This window comes from Geotrypetes seraphini, chromosome 3 (assembly GCF_902459505.1).
Source record: "Geotrypetes seraphini chromosome 3, aGeoSer1.1, whole genome shotgun sequence".
In the NCBI taxonomy this organism is placed as follows: Eukaryota; Metazoa; Chordata; class Amphibia; order Gymnophiona; family Dermophiidae; genus Geotrypetes; species Geotrypetes seraphini.
The window spans coordinates 260,709,739-260,724,056 of record NC_047086.1 but is presented as its reverse complement, the minus strand read 5'-3'; the positions used below and the strand labels follow the sequence as shown (position 1 = coordinate 260,724,056).

Below are 14,318 nucleotides of genomic sequence, written 5' to 3'. Positions count from 1 at the left end.
AAGCCAAAGAAGACTTCTGTGCATTTGTCCTAAACAATTCAATCGGTCCTTCTTACAATATCATCGCAGGAGACATAAACATACACCTAGATGAAGTGGACATCACAAACGTGAAAGAGTTTAAAAACTTTCTATCCCTACTCAATTACAACCTCCCTCTACCCACACAAACACATGAAAAAGGCCATCAATTGGATGTGGTAGCCATGTCTACAAAGGATATCCCAGACCCTGCCATCTCTCTACTTAAAGGCACCTGGTGTCATGATATCTGGTCTGATCATTTCACTTATTATTTCAAGCTATTCTGGTCTTATCATAAATCTAAAATACGCCCAATGATAAAAAGAGAACATCACACAAGAGGTTATATTAATCCAAAAGAATTCTGGTCACAATACGAATTGCAAACAGAGATAGAAGAAGGAATCGATTTCTGGGATCATTGGATGACAACCAGCACATCTATTTTAGATAAAATCGCCCCTATACATAATAGCAAAAGCAATGCAAATAAATATAACAAACGGTTTGACACCGAACTTCTAAAAATGAAACAACTAGCTAGACGACTGGAAAGAACTTGGAAAAAATCAGGTAAACTAGCAGACTGTAACAACTGAAGAGCTAACATAAAAATCTACAAACAAATGATAAAAGACAAATGTAAAACATTCTACTCAACTAAAATCAACTCATCTTGCAATGGTTCACAAGGAATCAATACAAAAGAGCTATTCAACCTGATCACAAATTTATTTGACACCACTCGCTACACCTCACCCACACACAACATTAAGCTACCCTCTGCAAATGACTTAACTCTGTACTTCGATTCTAAAATTAAAAACCTTAGAATCCATTGCTCAACAAACGACTCTAGTGATCATCAAATAGCTAACACCCAAGGAAATGATATACCGGCAGACATGATCTGGAGCTCCTTTCAAGATTTAAAGTGGAATGATTACATCAGACTATATAACAAATACTCTAGATCCTATTGCATTCTGAACTCATGCCCCCCCAGAAATCATGAAAGCGGCACCTTTAGAATTTAAACTATCGCTGATGCAATACTTGGCTCACAACCTAAAAAATGGGAAGTTCCTCTCTAATAACCCCAATTCTAAAAAATCATAAAGTATCCTCAGCCCTAATATCCAACTACAGACCGGTAGCATCCATTCCATTTATTGTAAAAATTATGGAGGGATTGGTACACACCCAACTGATGGGTTATCTTGATCAATTCTCTCTCCTACATGAAACTCAATCCGGTTTTAGACCGCTATTCAGTACGGAGACAGTAATTGCAGCTATCTTAGACAATTTGCATCTACTGTTTAGTAGGGGCCTTAATGCCCTGGTTATGCAATTTGATATGAGTTCTGCCTTTGATCTAGTAGACCACGTAAAACTGCTGCAATGCCTAGACGCCATTGGTATCAGGGATAAGGTGCTGAACTGGTTCCATGGCTTCCTTATATCCTGCACCTATCAGGTACATTTTAATTATGAGTTTCTGACACCTGGAGCAATCCATCCGGTGTTCCACAAGGGTCTCCACCAGTGTTCCCGCTAAGCTGCGTTGGCCTGCGCTCACGCACAAAATATTACATCGCAGCGCAAAGTTTCTCTTCACAGCGCACACACGCGTCGGTAAGGTAAGGGGACGCATTGGGGGGATTGCACTTCCCCACAATTGCCATGCTTCGGTTCCTCTTCTTCCTTCCTTCCTCCCCCCCCCCCCCCCCCCCGCGGGACCCTGCGGCACCATCAACTCTTACTCCCTCTAATGTCGGCCCTGCAGCTCCAGACTTCCTCGCACCTTCTCCCCTCCCCCTTTGGATCGCTATTATTTTAAATGTTATAGCCGCGGAGCTGTATCCATCAGTGGAGATGTCTAACCTCGGCCTGCCCCGGAACTCTTACTGCAGCAGCCGCCCGTCTAGGCAGGAACAGGAAGTCACTGTTGCAGTAAGAGTTCCGGGGCAGGCCGAGGTTAGACATCTCCACTGATGGATACAGCTCCGCGGCTATAACATTTAAAATAATAGCGATCCAAAGGGGGAGGGGAGAAGGTGCGAGGAAGTCTGGAGCTGCAGGGCCGACATTAGAGGGAGTAAGAGTTGATGGTGCCGCAGGGTCCCGCGGGGGGGGGGGAGGAAGGAAGGAAGAAGAGGAACCGAAGCATGGCAATTGTGGGGAAGTGCAGAGCTGCAGGGAAGAGTGTTGCGGTACCCAGCTGGAGGGAGAAGGAAGATGAGGGAGGGAATTAAAGGAGATGCCAGGGCTTGGAGCATAGGAGGAAGGTATGCCAGTCTAAGGGAAAAGGAAGGGGGAGATGTGAGAGCATGGAGGGGGAGCGAAAGATGGAAGAAAAGGAAAGGAGAGAGATGCCAGAGAATCAGGGAAGGGGAGATACCAGACTATGAGGAGAGGTGTGGGAGAGGGAAGGCGAGGAGAGAGATGCCAGACCAATGGGGTGAAAGGAGAGATGGAAGGGGGAGGCATACAGTTTCTGGAAGGGGCATAGAAGGAGAGAAGATGCCATATAGGGGAAGAGAGACGGCAGACAGTGGATGGAAGGAAGAGAGTTACAAGAAGATGAGGAAAGGAGAAACCACAGAAGACAAAGGTAGAAAAAAATTTCTATTTATTTATTGCTTTAGGAGACATGTGTCACTGTTTCTGTGAAGCATTGTATGCAGAGTCCAGATTCTTGCTGGTTCAATTTAACCTTTGTCTATGTATTTTTATTTTATCCCCCCTTTTACAAAACTGTGAAGCGTTTTTAGCACCAGCCTTGGTGGTAGCAGCTCTGATGCTCAGAATTTTATGAGCATCAGAGCTGTTACCTCCGTAGCTAAAATCCACACTACAGTTTTGTAAAAGAGGGAGGGGTTAGTTTGTGATTACATATTCCTTACTAGGCGAAGGTGTTTTCTGTGTTCTGTGTGTTCGAAAGACATGGTTTTCTGTTAGGATTGACGGTGTAGGATTGATCTGTGCTGGTCTGGCTTGTTTAGTTTTACAATGGGTGTATTGATGTACTGCTCACTGCAATATGTAAGATGCTGCCTTTTCCTAGGTACTCATGTGTGACGTGTGGTTTGTTACTAAAAATCATGTTTTTCTTACAGATGGGGGGGGGGGTGCCAAAAAATGATGGGCCCCGGATGTTACATATGCTAGGTACGCCACTGTATGTAAAGATACCAGAAAGCTGGCGTAGCAAAAACTTCTAAGTTTTGAGTATTTAACCCTCCCACAATCTCACGGGCACTCGTTTCAAGTTTATTGAGATTTTGATTTAAACGCAATATCAAATATTTTCAATGCGTATAACAAAAATAAATTTGGGGAAATAAATAAAACCATTTGAACCAGTGTTCCCGCTAAGCTGCGCTGGCGTGCGCTGGCGCACAAAATATTACATCGCAGCGCACACGTTTCTCGTCACAGCGCACGATCGGAAGAGGCGTACGGCAGATGGCAGGGCGGCGAGAGGAGAATCGGGCGAGTTGGCTCATAACTTGCTGGCGCCCGATATTTTTGGCTCACGGTGAAAAAAGTTTGCTCACAACACCCGCCCGCTTAGAGGGAACACTGGTCTCCACTATCCACATTGCTCTTCAATGTCTACATGTCCTCACTGGGCATGCAGCTAACCCAGCTGGGGATAAAACTATATAGTTATGCAGATGACTTTACGATTATCATCCCATTCACTAATTCTGTCTCTGAAACTATTCCCAAAGCTTCAGAAGCCATAAACGTGATGGAGCAATGGATGACAAACTCAATTCAGAAAAAACGACTTTCTTCGTTGCTTCACCACATCCGCTTGACACCAAATTACCACTATGTATCAGTAACCTTAGTTACCCTATCCAGCCTACCATAAAGATACTAGGTGTAACTCTGGATCAATGCCTAACCATGAAAGACCAGGTAGACTCCATAATCAGAAAGGGATTCTTTACTCTCTGGAAACTCAGATCCATTAAAGCTTATTTCGATACATTGCCTTTCAGAACCCTAGTCCAATCCCTCGTACTGAGTCTACTTGACTACTGTAACATCGCCTATTTAGCAATTTCCCAAAAGAATATGCGATGCCTACAACTGATGCAAAATGCAGCAGTTAGACTGATCTTTGGACTAAAGAAATTTGACCACGTGACACCTTACTACCGGCAGCTGCATTGACTGCCGATGGAGGCACGCGTAAAGTTCAAATTTGCCTGTTTTTGCTTTAAAGCATTATACGGACTTGCCCCTAAATACATTACTGACCTTTTCTCCTTCTCAGCCAACAGACACAAGAGAAGCTCACATTCCAACTTCGTTTCCCCCCCAATGAGAGGTTGCAAACTGAAAAAACACCATGAATACCTTCTCTCACACCAAGCAGCATCATGAGGTAAAGACCTAGAACAATTACTTTCGCCCACTACTTATGAGGAATTTAGGAAACGTCTAAAATCACACCTGTTCCTAAAGCATCTAGACAACTGATCCACTCATCTCTCTCTCCCCCCCCAATAGCGATTAACTTGTCCTATTGATCACTTTTTCCTCAACAATGAATTTCCTGTCCTATTAATTCTCTTTCTTCTACCCCTCTTGAAGACAATCAATTTGTATCTTTGTTTAATCTTTTGTAAACCGCATAGAACTTCACGGTACTGCGGTATATAAGCTGTTATTATTATTATTATTATTATACCTTCACATCCAATTATAATCCAATTATATCACCCTATAAATAATATATTTAGTAATATAATTAAATTCATGATGATATATTTAAACCCCTACACAATAAACTTTTACATCTAAGACCAGAAAACCATGTTAGCTTCAAATTCCTCTTATTTCCCTAAATCAACTTATTATATACCTTATGATATAGAAATTCATCAATAAACATCAATAATTTATCTTCTTCTTATATTAAGATTAAATTAAACCTTCATAAAATTTGTCATCAAATTTAATTATCATTAGCTTATATAATTTAAATTCAGAACAAATTTTAGTTTATTGAATCTTTATAAGATTCAAACAAAACCTATATCTCTTAAAGAATGCATTACCTTACTTTTTAATTAAACCTTTAATTAAATTCTTAAATTAAATCAATTTAATTTAATAGTAAAACTCCAAAGAAAAACCCATATGTAAAACTAAGCACAATTAAAAGCATTCTGAATCTATTTCTTAAATTGCATTAAAATATGAGACATAAATAGTTAAATGTAATTTATTTTCTATCTATATATTACTTTCTTTTAAAAATTCATTTCTATGGAACTATTATCATCATTCCCCCTCTATTTTAAAATTGATTTAGTTATTTTATCTAAAATACAATCGAAGTCAAAATAATAAATTATTTTGTTTTGTTTCACTTACAAAGCTTCCTATGATCAATGAATCTATAAAAATTAATTTAAGCAATTTTTAATTATTAAGGTATCAATTCCCAAAACTAAAACTTATAAATTTCCTTTCAAACCAACCAACAAAACTCCTCCACATGACATTGTTCCATACCCTCAACTTTACTGCAACAGAAGCTTTAAATTGATCTATCTTCCTCTTTCTTTAATACAAAAATTATATATTTTTGAAACATTCTTTCATCTTATCACGAAAGACTTAAACAAATCAATTACTAAAATACCAACTGACTCCAAAAAGTTGTTCATTCGCTTCCCCTAAGAAGTAAACACTTTCGTGGAACTCCTCAAAACTATTCTGAGGACCCAGCATTAAAAAGAATGAGGACGAGGAGAATATCTTTTCCATTTCTAAGTTAGAAACCGATTCTTCAAAAGAATAATAACAAGCTTTTGATGATATTGACAGGAGTTGCCATTCAACAAATAACGTATAACTGGAAAGATTGTACAAGGTTGAATTATTGTTTCTGGTGGAATTCAGTATGTCATGTGTTTAAAATGAAAAGAGCATTGGCAGTTCAAAAAGGTTACTATAATAAATTTAAGGATGTGTGGGGGCCATTTTTTAATTATTATAATGAATAATTTACACTTTTCCCAATTTTTAATTCTTACATGTGGATGGAGGGGGGAGGGGTTGGATTTCTATTAATAATATATATGAATGATAAGATATTATATTCATGTGGTATATTTTTTGTTGTATATGGAAGTGGGAAGGGGTGGGGGTTATATCTTTTTGTTGTATGATATGGTAGATTTTCAAGTGATATTGTATTCTAATTGTTTGATATTTACTGTATACTTGTGAATTATAAAATGAATAAAGAATTTAAAAACAAAAAAAACAAACGATTCTTCTCCACATCCTGTAGCAGGGTGCTTTCCTTACTGCAGTACCTCAATTTTACCTAAGAACTCCTTGGATACTATCTGCAGTACAGTTTAATGATGAGGCAAAGTTAGGATGTGTCTGCTATAGAGATCATCTGCAGGCCGACCACTTATAAACCAGATTGTATCCTAATATCTCTAGTGTCCTTTTGTTGCGTATGTCCTGTGAAGTTATTCTTTAGCCCGAGGGTGCTGAAAAGTGTTGTATAAATCTTAATAGCGATAACACTTGCGAGGGTTTATCAAGCTGTCTGACTCTTGTCAGGTTTGTGGTATTCTGCAGCCGATACTTCCCATAACCTGCTTGCCCGCTTAGCCATTGTGCATATGGATCTGTAAGCCGTCCACTCATAAATGTAAGCTCTGGACCTTGTGCTTCACTACATTCTAGGCAGCTCAAGGCATGTTTAATTACGTCTTTCAGTTTTTCTTATATCATGTTGTAAGGATTCCCATTGCTCTGGGTAGGTCGGATGTCAATGAGAAGAGGTTACTCCTCCCAGCACCAAATGTGCAGCGAACGATCTGCTCCCGGAGGTGACACAACTAAGCTATGCAAAACAGTGCCCTGAAGGTCCGACCCTCTGATATTAGTATCCAGAAGTAGTGTATATTCGGAAAATTCTACGTGCAAATAAATCCTTCAGGATCCTAAATCTTAACTCTTTGTAAATTCAACGGTCACTAGCGCAGATGGAGTTTCTATGAAGGTAGTCTTTTAAAAATCACTCCTGAGACTACGATCTAACATAGAATCCCGGACAAAATTCGACTTCTTATTGTTTTTGCCGTTAAGTCCTATATTTAAAATTGAGTCATAAACATTATTTAACGATTTTATCAACCTCCACGGAGAGTATATTTAAGATAATTTATAAAATATTTAATCAAGTCAAATATACATTCCTCAAGAGACTGAAGAGAAAAATAAATACATCAGGGGAAAAGTTAAAAATCATATCTCTATACAATCCATAATTTTCCTTGTATCTTGTCTACTTTATGTCAACATGGGCTGTTCCTGTTTGTTAATGAATTCATGCAACTTTTCAGGATCATCAAAAGTTGTGGTTTTATTCTCAAAAGTAACTTTCATTATTGCTGGGTATAGTAAGCCGTATTTAGCTCCCATAGCTCTCAATTGTGGCCTCAGCGCTAGAAAGCCTTTTCTTCTTAAAGCTGTACTCCTAGCAAAGTCGGGAACAATATGAATCCATGCATCCTGGCACTTCAAGTTCCTATTTTGTTTTGCCAGCTAAGATATTTCTAGAACCTGTTGATATCTTAGGAGCTTAAAAATTAAAGGATGAGGACCTTTTTGTTTCTCATCTCTCTTGACAGGGATTCTGTGTGCTCTTTCGATTTCGAGAGGAAACTTTGACCTTACAGGTAATATCTTAGGCAAAAAATTTTCTAAGAAGGAAATAGCACTCCCTTTCTCCACCCCTTCCGGCAGACCTAAGATACGTAAATTGCTCCTCCTCTCACGATTAGAAACATCTTCCAGCTCTCGGGTAAGAAATTCAATATTCCATATTGTTGGGTTTTTTTTTAATTTCTTTATTCATTTTATAACTTACAACAAGTGTACAGTAAATATCAAACAAATATATTACAACTAGTTTTTTAGCCCATTACATTAACGGGTGCTAGAATAGATGTGTAGACTTAGGCATTTCTTTCTCTCTTTCTGTGTGTGTCTTTCTTTCTTTCTCCCTGCCCCCCTTTCTTTCTGTCTTTTCTTTCTGTCTCTCCCCCCTGTCCAGCAGTAGCCCTTCTCCCTTCCTTTTACCTCACCTCTGTCCGCAGCACCCCTTTACCTCCCCCTGTCCAGCAGTACCCATTCCCTGCTCCCCCTATAAAGCAGTAGCCCTTCTTCTTTTTACCTACCAATATTCCCATTTCCACCTTTTCCACCCCATCCAGCATCATTAGAGTACCTGTTGCATTGTTGGTGTTCCAGTGTCTCCTCTGCCTTGGGTCTGGGCCGACTATAACTTCCCATGCAGGTTTAAAAAGTAAAATACTTAATGAAGAATCCACTAAAGACTAAAGATATAAAGTACATTTTTCTGTTAATGAATACTCAGTCTAATGGTTAGCACAACCTGGCAAGAGCACTCCCCCTTTCCCTTCTCTTACCTTCTCTTCCCTGCTCCGTTCGGCCCCTCCCCCTTATTTTACTGCCGTTGTCGATGCGGCCTGCTCCTGACCCTCCCACCGCCGACAAACCTCGGGACTCCAGCCGCGTAGGCAGCACTTTAAACACACTGCTTCGCGGCCTTCTACTGGCGATTTCCTCTGCCGCGTCTGTCTCCAATGATATCATCAGAGACGCGGCAGAGGAAATCTGCAGAGAAGGGCGCAAAGCAGCGTGTTTAAAGTGCTGCCTACGCCGCTGGAGCCGGGAGGCGACGGAGAGGGCAGGGGGTGGTAGTGGCCGGCAGCCGCCACTCCGCAGGTGGAGAGCAGGGAAGGGCACGCATGTCACTTGTCTTGCCTCGCGTGAGGCTAGACCGTAAGCCGCGCATGCGCACTTCCTATGTGTGCTACAGCTCACGGAAAATGGACGCACGCATAGGAAGTACGCATGCGCGGCTTACCGTTTTATTATATTAGATATCACTTGAAAATCTACAATATCATACAAGAAGAAGATTTTAACCCCCTCCCAAATTCGAATACAACTATAATATACCTCATGAAAATAATATCTTATGTCTTTCATATATATTATTAATGGAAAACCAAGAATCCCCCCCATCCCAAATCCACATGTGTTCCATATTGTTTTTAACTAACACCGTTTCAGCTGCCTCCAATCTTTCCTCCATATTATTTGTTTTAATTTCAACTTGTTCCATTCTTTTATTGAGAGAAGACAATTCCTCCGTAAGATCATTCACTTTCTTGGCAGTGTCCGAAAAAATCTCTTTCAACTCTCTCAAAATATCAATGTCACCATTTTTTGCTGATGATTTTAATGGTGTCTCTGGATCTGGCTTTGCTCGTTTCACACTTGCCGAAGGTGCAAACGCTGACTCGCTTTTACTCTGCTTTCCTGAAGCCATTATAAGATCTTACCCTTCTTTAAAAACAAATTTGAAAACTTTTCATGTGACTTATTATCACTCTCAGAGTCTATCAATGTGGAGCCCACTCACTATCCGACCTTCTCCATGCGCGACCAAGCCACGCTCCTCAGGTATATGCTCATTCTAACTGTGCTATTGAAATTCAGATCTGCTGGACAAAGATGAAACTCTACCCCAGCCCACTGGTTGTCCAAAGTGATGTTTAGATTTTGAACAGTGGCAGTTTGTGTGTTGGCTAAGCAAAACTGAGTGACCATATGCACTATTTATTTTAAGTTCTTTAGCTATGGGATTGCATTTCATTATTGTTGGATTTTTAATTGTGCCATAACCTTTGGCAAATTCAAGTATAGATCTCCCCATTAGACTCTGCTGGCTATTTTCAAGTGAATTGAAATGGGTCACTAGAGAGGGTAGACTGTTTGGTTTTGATCCAGCTTGACATGTTCTTCAGAATGACTGTTGGAAAGCTGAGGCTACTATTATTGTATAGTCACCTTTGTCTTGATTTTTAATTTAATTTGTGTTGTTTTTAATGTGCAGAAAAAACACTGATGAACTGCCGCAGTTTTCGAGTGGTAAGTAATCTTGTGTTTATATGTGAATACTTGTAGATTGATATGATTGTGTATGTATTTTCCTGCCCTAAACTCTTTTCAAAGAAAACAGCAAGACAGACGGTCTGTGATATTGAAGATGAAAGATACACAAAAGAGAAATAGTCTTTATTACTTCTTTTAAAAGCTCTCGGCTATAAAACACTGTTGCCTAACGTGACCACGTTTCTCCTGTCAGCTGCATCAGATGCAATAAATACCAGTTGGTGATCAATTCCAACTTCCACCAAACTGGTCAGATAAACACCTCCTATTGGGATTGTTTGTGTTGAAAGCCCTTTCAGCACAAACGATCCTGGGCTGAAGTAGTGACTAGCTTTGCTCTCTAGATTTAAAAGAAGCATACACTCGCATTCCTATCTTATCTGCCCACAAGAAGTATCTCAAGTTTCTAGTGAGTTCTCAACATTTTCAATACAGAGTTCTTTCTTTTGAACTAGCCTCTGCACCGAAGGTCTTCATGAAATGCCTAGTAGTAGTAGCTTCGACTCTCTGCTCATATGGATTTCATGTGTTCCCCTATTGGACAATTGATTGATCAAAGCTCAAGCATTCCATCAACTCCACAATTTGTCTACTGGAACACCTTTGTTTCGTTGTGAACTACCAAAAATCTCATCTTCAACCAACTCAAACTTTCTGGACACTACGAAAATTGTGCTTTCCTTCCTCAACAATTTAATTTGCCTACACCTGAAGGCGATCGACAAGGTCCTGCATGAACGTTTACTTTGAAAAATTGAGAGCCATGGAATCGAGGGTGATATACTCACATGGATTAAAAACTGGTTGGCGGATAGAGTGGGAGTAAATGGAAAATACTCGGACTGGAAAAGTGTTACGAGTGGAGTACCGCAGGGTTCGGTGCTTGGGCCCGTGCTCTTCAACATATTTATAAACGACCTAGAAATTGGCACGACGAGTGAGGTGATTAAATTTGTGAACAATACAAAATTATTCAGAGTAGTGAGGACACAGAAGGATTGCGAAGACCTACAACGAAACATAAACATACTCAAGGAATGGGCCACGAAATGGCAAATAAGGTTCCACGTGGATAAGTGCAAGGTGATGCATGTCAGTAACAAAAATAATATGCACAAATACAGGATGTCCGGTGCTATACTCTGAGAGAGCCCCCAGGAAAGAGACTAGGGAGTACTTGTAGACAAGTCAATGAAACCGTCCGCGCAATGCGTAGCGGCAGCGAAAAGAGCAAACAGAATGCTAGGAATGATTAAGAAGAGGATCACAAACAGATCTGAGAAGGTTATCATGCCGCTGTACCAGGCCATGGTACGCCCCCACCTGGAATACTGCGTCCAACACTAGTCGCCGTACATGAAAAAGGACATAGTACTACTCAAAAGGGTCCAGAGAAGAGCAACAAAAATGGTTAAGGGACTGGAGGAGTTGCAGTACAATGAGAGGCTAGAGAAACTGGGCCACTTCTCCCTTGAAAAGAGGAGACTGAGAGGGGACATGATTGAAACATTCAAGATATTGAAAGGAATTGACTTATTAGAGAAAGAGAGATTGTTCACCCTCTCCAAGATAGAGAGAACGAGAGGGAACTTGATAAAGTTAAAAGGGGTTTCCATACAAACATAAGGAAGTTTTTCTTCAGCCAGAGAATAGTAGAAATCTGGAATGCTCTTCCGGAGGCTGTTATAGGGGAAAGCACCCTTCAGGGATTCAAGAAAAGGTTAGATAATTTCCTGCTGGACCAGAACATACGCAAGTAAGGCTAGACTCAAATAGGGCACTGGTCTTTGACTTAAGGTCCCCCACGTGAGCAGACTGCTGGGCACGATGGACCACTGGTCTGACCCAGCAGTGGCAGATCTTATGTTCTTATCAAATGTTACTCCTTCCGGGACACAGCATCAAGTTTGTCATTCCCTTTGCAAGTCTACATCTCAAAACACTGCAATGGACTCTCTCCTCTCAAGCCATAGATTTTGTCTGCACAGATACAAGTAACTTTGGAGCTTTATCAAACTCTTCAGTGGTGGCTCATTCCATCTAACTTCTCCAGTGCTGGGCTGCAGCTATCACCTCGAAGGTCTCCATAATCAGGAAGCATGATCGCCTCAGGAATTAGCTCTCCAGATTAACATGCTGGAACTTCGAGTAATCTGTAATGCCCTCTACACCTTCCAGGACAGATTACAGAATTCATTGATCCTGGTCCGCACTGCTAATCAGGTGGCTATGTACTATATAACAAGCAGAACAAGCAGGGAGGCATAAACTCTTAGCCCCTTTGCCAGGAAGCAGTACAGATCTGGAAATGGGCACTTGCACATACAAAACCTTCCTTAAAGCAGTCTACATTCTGGGAGAAAAGAATTTACTCGCACACAAGTTGAACAGGTTGCCTCAACCTCATGAGTAGTCATTCAACACTCCAATTTTGCGTCAGATCTTCGTAAAGTGAATCTTTTTGCTTCCCTCCTCAACCACAAACTTCCGCTTTTTTGTTCTAACATTTACAATCCTACCTGCTTGGAGACGGATGCGTTTCTCCTAAACTGAAAATATCACTTCCTCTATGCATGTCTCTTATAGGGAAAACTGTACTCAAACTTCACCAGGAGCAATCCCCATAATTCTGATTACACCTCATTTGCTTTGTCAAATATGTTTCCCTCTTCGATTACAGCTCTCCCCCTAGGACCCTATCATTATAAAAATATTTCTAACCCTACTCGCCCAGAACGAAGGCTCACGCTTTCATCCCAATCTTCATTCATTGGCACTTACAGTATGATATCTCTTCCTAAGTAAAAATTGCTTTTTTACATTCTGCATCAGTGTCAAACATCATTGAAGCTACCAGAAAACCTTCTACCAGATATTGTTATAAGCTGAAATTGATTTGCTTCACCATCTGGAATAATCTCAAATCTCTAGATCCACTCACCTGTCTTTTGCAATCAGTCTTTGACTATCTACTTCACCTCTCTAATTCCGGACTTAAAATATCTTCAGTCTGAGTTCACCTCAGTGCAATCAGTGCATTTCATTCCCTGTTGGGCAGCAAACCTCTCTCCATACATCACTTGGTTTCCAGATTCATGAAAGGCTTGTACCACACCAAACCTCTTCTAAAACCACCTACCATTCTTTGGAATCTCAATGTGGTTCTCTCCATTCTAATGAAGTATCCTTTTGAACCCATCTCAATTTCAATTCTTAAATATCTTATGTTTATGTTTATTTTTCATTTGATGGATCGCTTATCCGTAGTTTACTAAGCGATTTACAATAAATACATGAACAATTTGAAACATGTTAATAACAACAAATACTAGGTAAAAGAAACAAATTCCTAAACTGACAAACACTTTAACATTATAAGACGATTAAAAGCATTTTAATGTACATGTTAATAAAATTGCGTGCTAAATAAAGACAAACACATAAACAGACAAATACAAAGAAACATAATGATAAGAGGGGAAAAGTTACATAATAGGTATTTCAAGAAAGGTACATTCAGGGGAAAAAAAGACTAGGAGGGATGACTTAACTACAATAATGAGTATTTTGATTAAAGATTAAAAGCATCTTTAAAAAGAAAAGTTTTTAATTTATTTTTAAACAGACTAAGCTCCTTTTCATTTTTTATATATTGTGGTAGAGAGTTCCAAGTTTGGGGGGCTACAATTGAAAACATATCATGACGTCTGGTACCCACCACTTTCAGGGAAGGGACTACCAGTAACCCCTGAGTCATAGAACGAAGAGAACGTGATAAATTATGTGGAATAAGCATCCGGTTTATAAATGATGGTTCGTTTGTGGATAGAGTTTTAAATACCAGCAATAAGATTTTAAATGTTATGCGGTGAGAGATAGGGAGCCAGTGCGACTCGATCATAAAGGGGGTTGCATGGTCAAATTTTTTACCATTGTATAAAAGTTTAACTGCAGTGTTTTGAATTATTTGTAACCGTTTTTTTTCTTTTTGTGTAATGTTGATTAGTAGTGCATTACAATAATCAAGTTTTGTAATTATCAATGAATGTATTAGAATATTTAAGGATTTAGAGTCAAGAAATTTGGAAATTGAACGGATCATTCGAAGTTTATAGAAGCAAGTTTTAACAACGTTACTGATATGTTCATGGTAGGAAAAATGTTCGTCTATCACAACCCCCAGTATTTTTGTTGAAGAAACTAAATCAATATGAGTATTACTGATGATAAAAGGGGCTGCTAGTTTTAATCCT

General features: G+C 39.7%; 1 protein-coding gene across 2 annotated transcripts in view; it reads left to right on the top strand.

The window, feature by feature from the left end:
- Positions 1-14,318, top strand: part of RIOX1 (ribosomal oxygenase 1) — a 368,994-nt gene that overhangs the window by 225,249 nt on the left and 129,427 nt on the right. For both annotated transcript variants that reach the window (XM_033936262.1, XM_033936263.1), the window contains exon 8: positions 10,007-10,041. In XM_033936262.1, the coding sequence (XP_033792153.1) occupies positions 10,007-10,041 (35 nt within the window). The remainder of the gene's footprint in view (positions 1-10,006; positions 10,042-14,318) is intronic.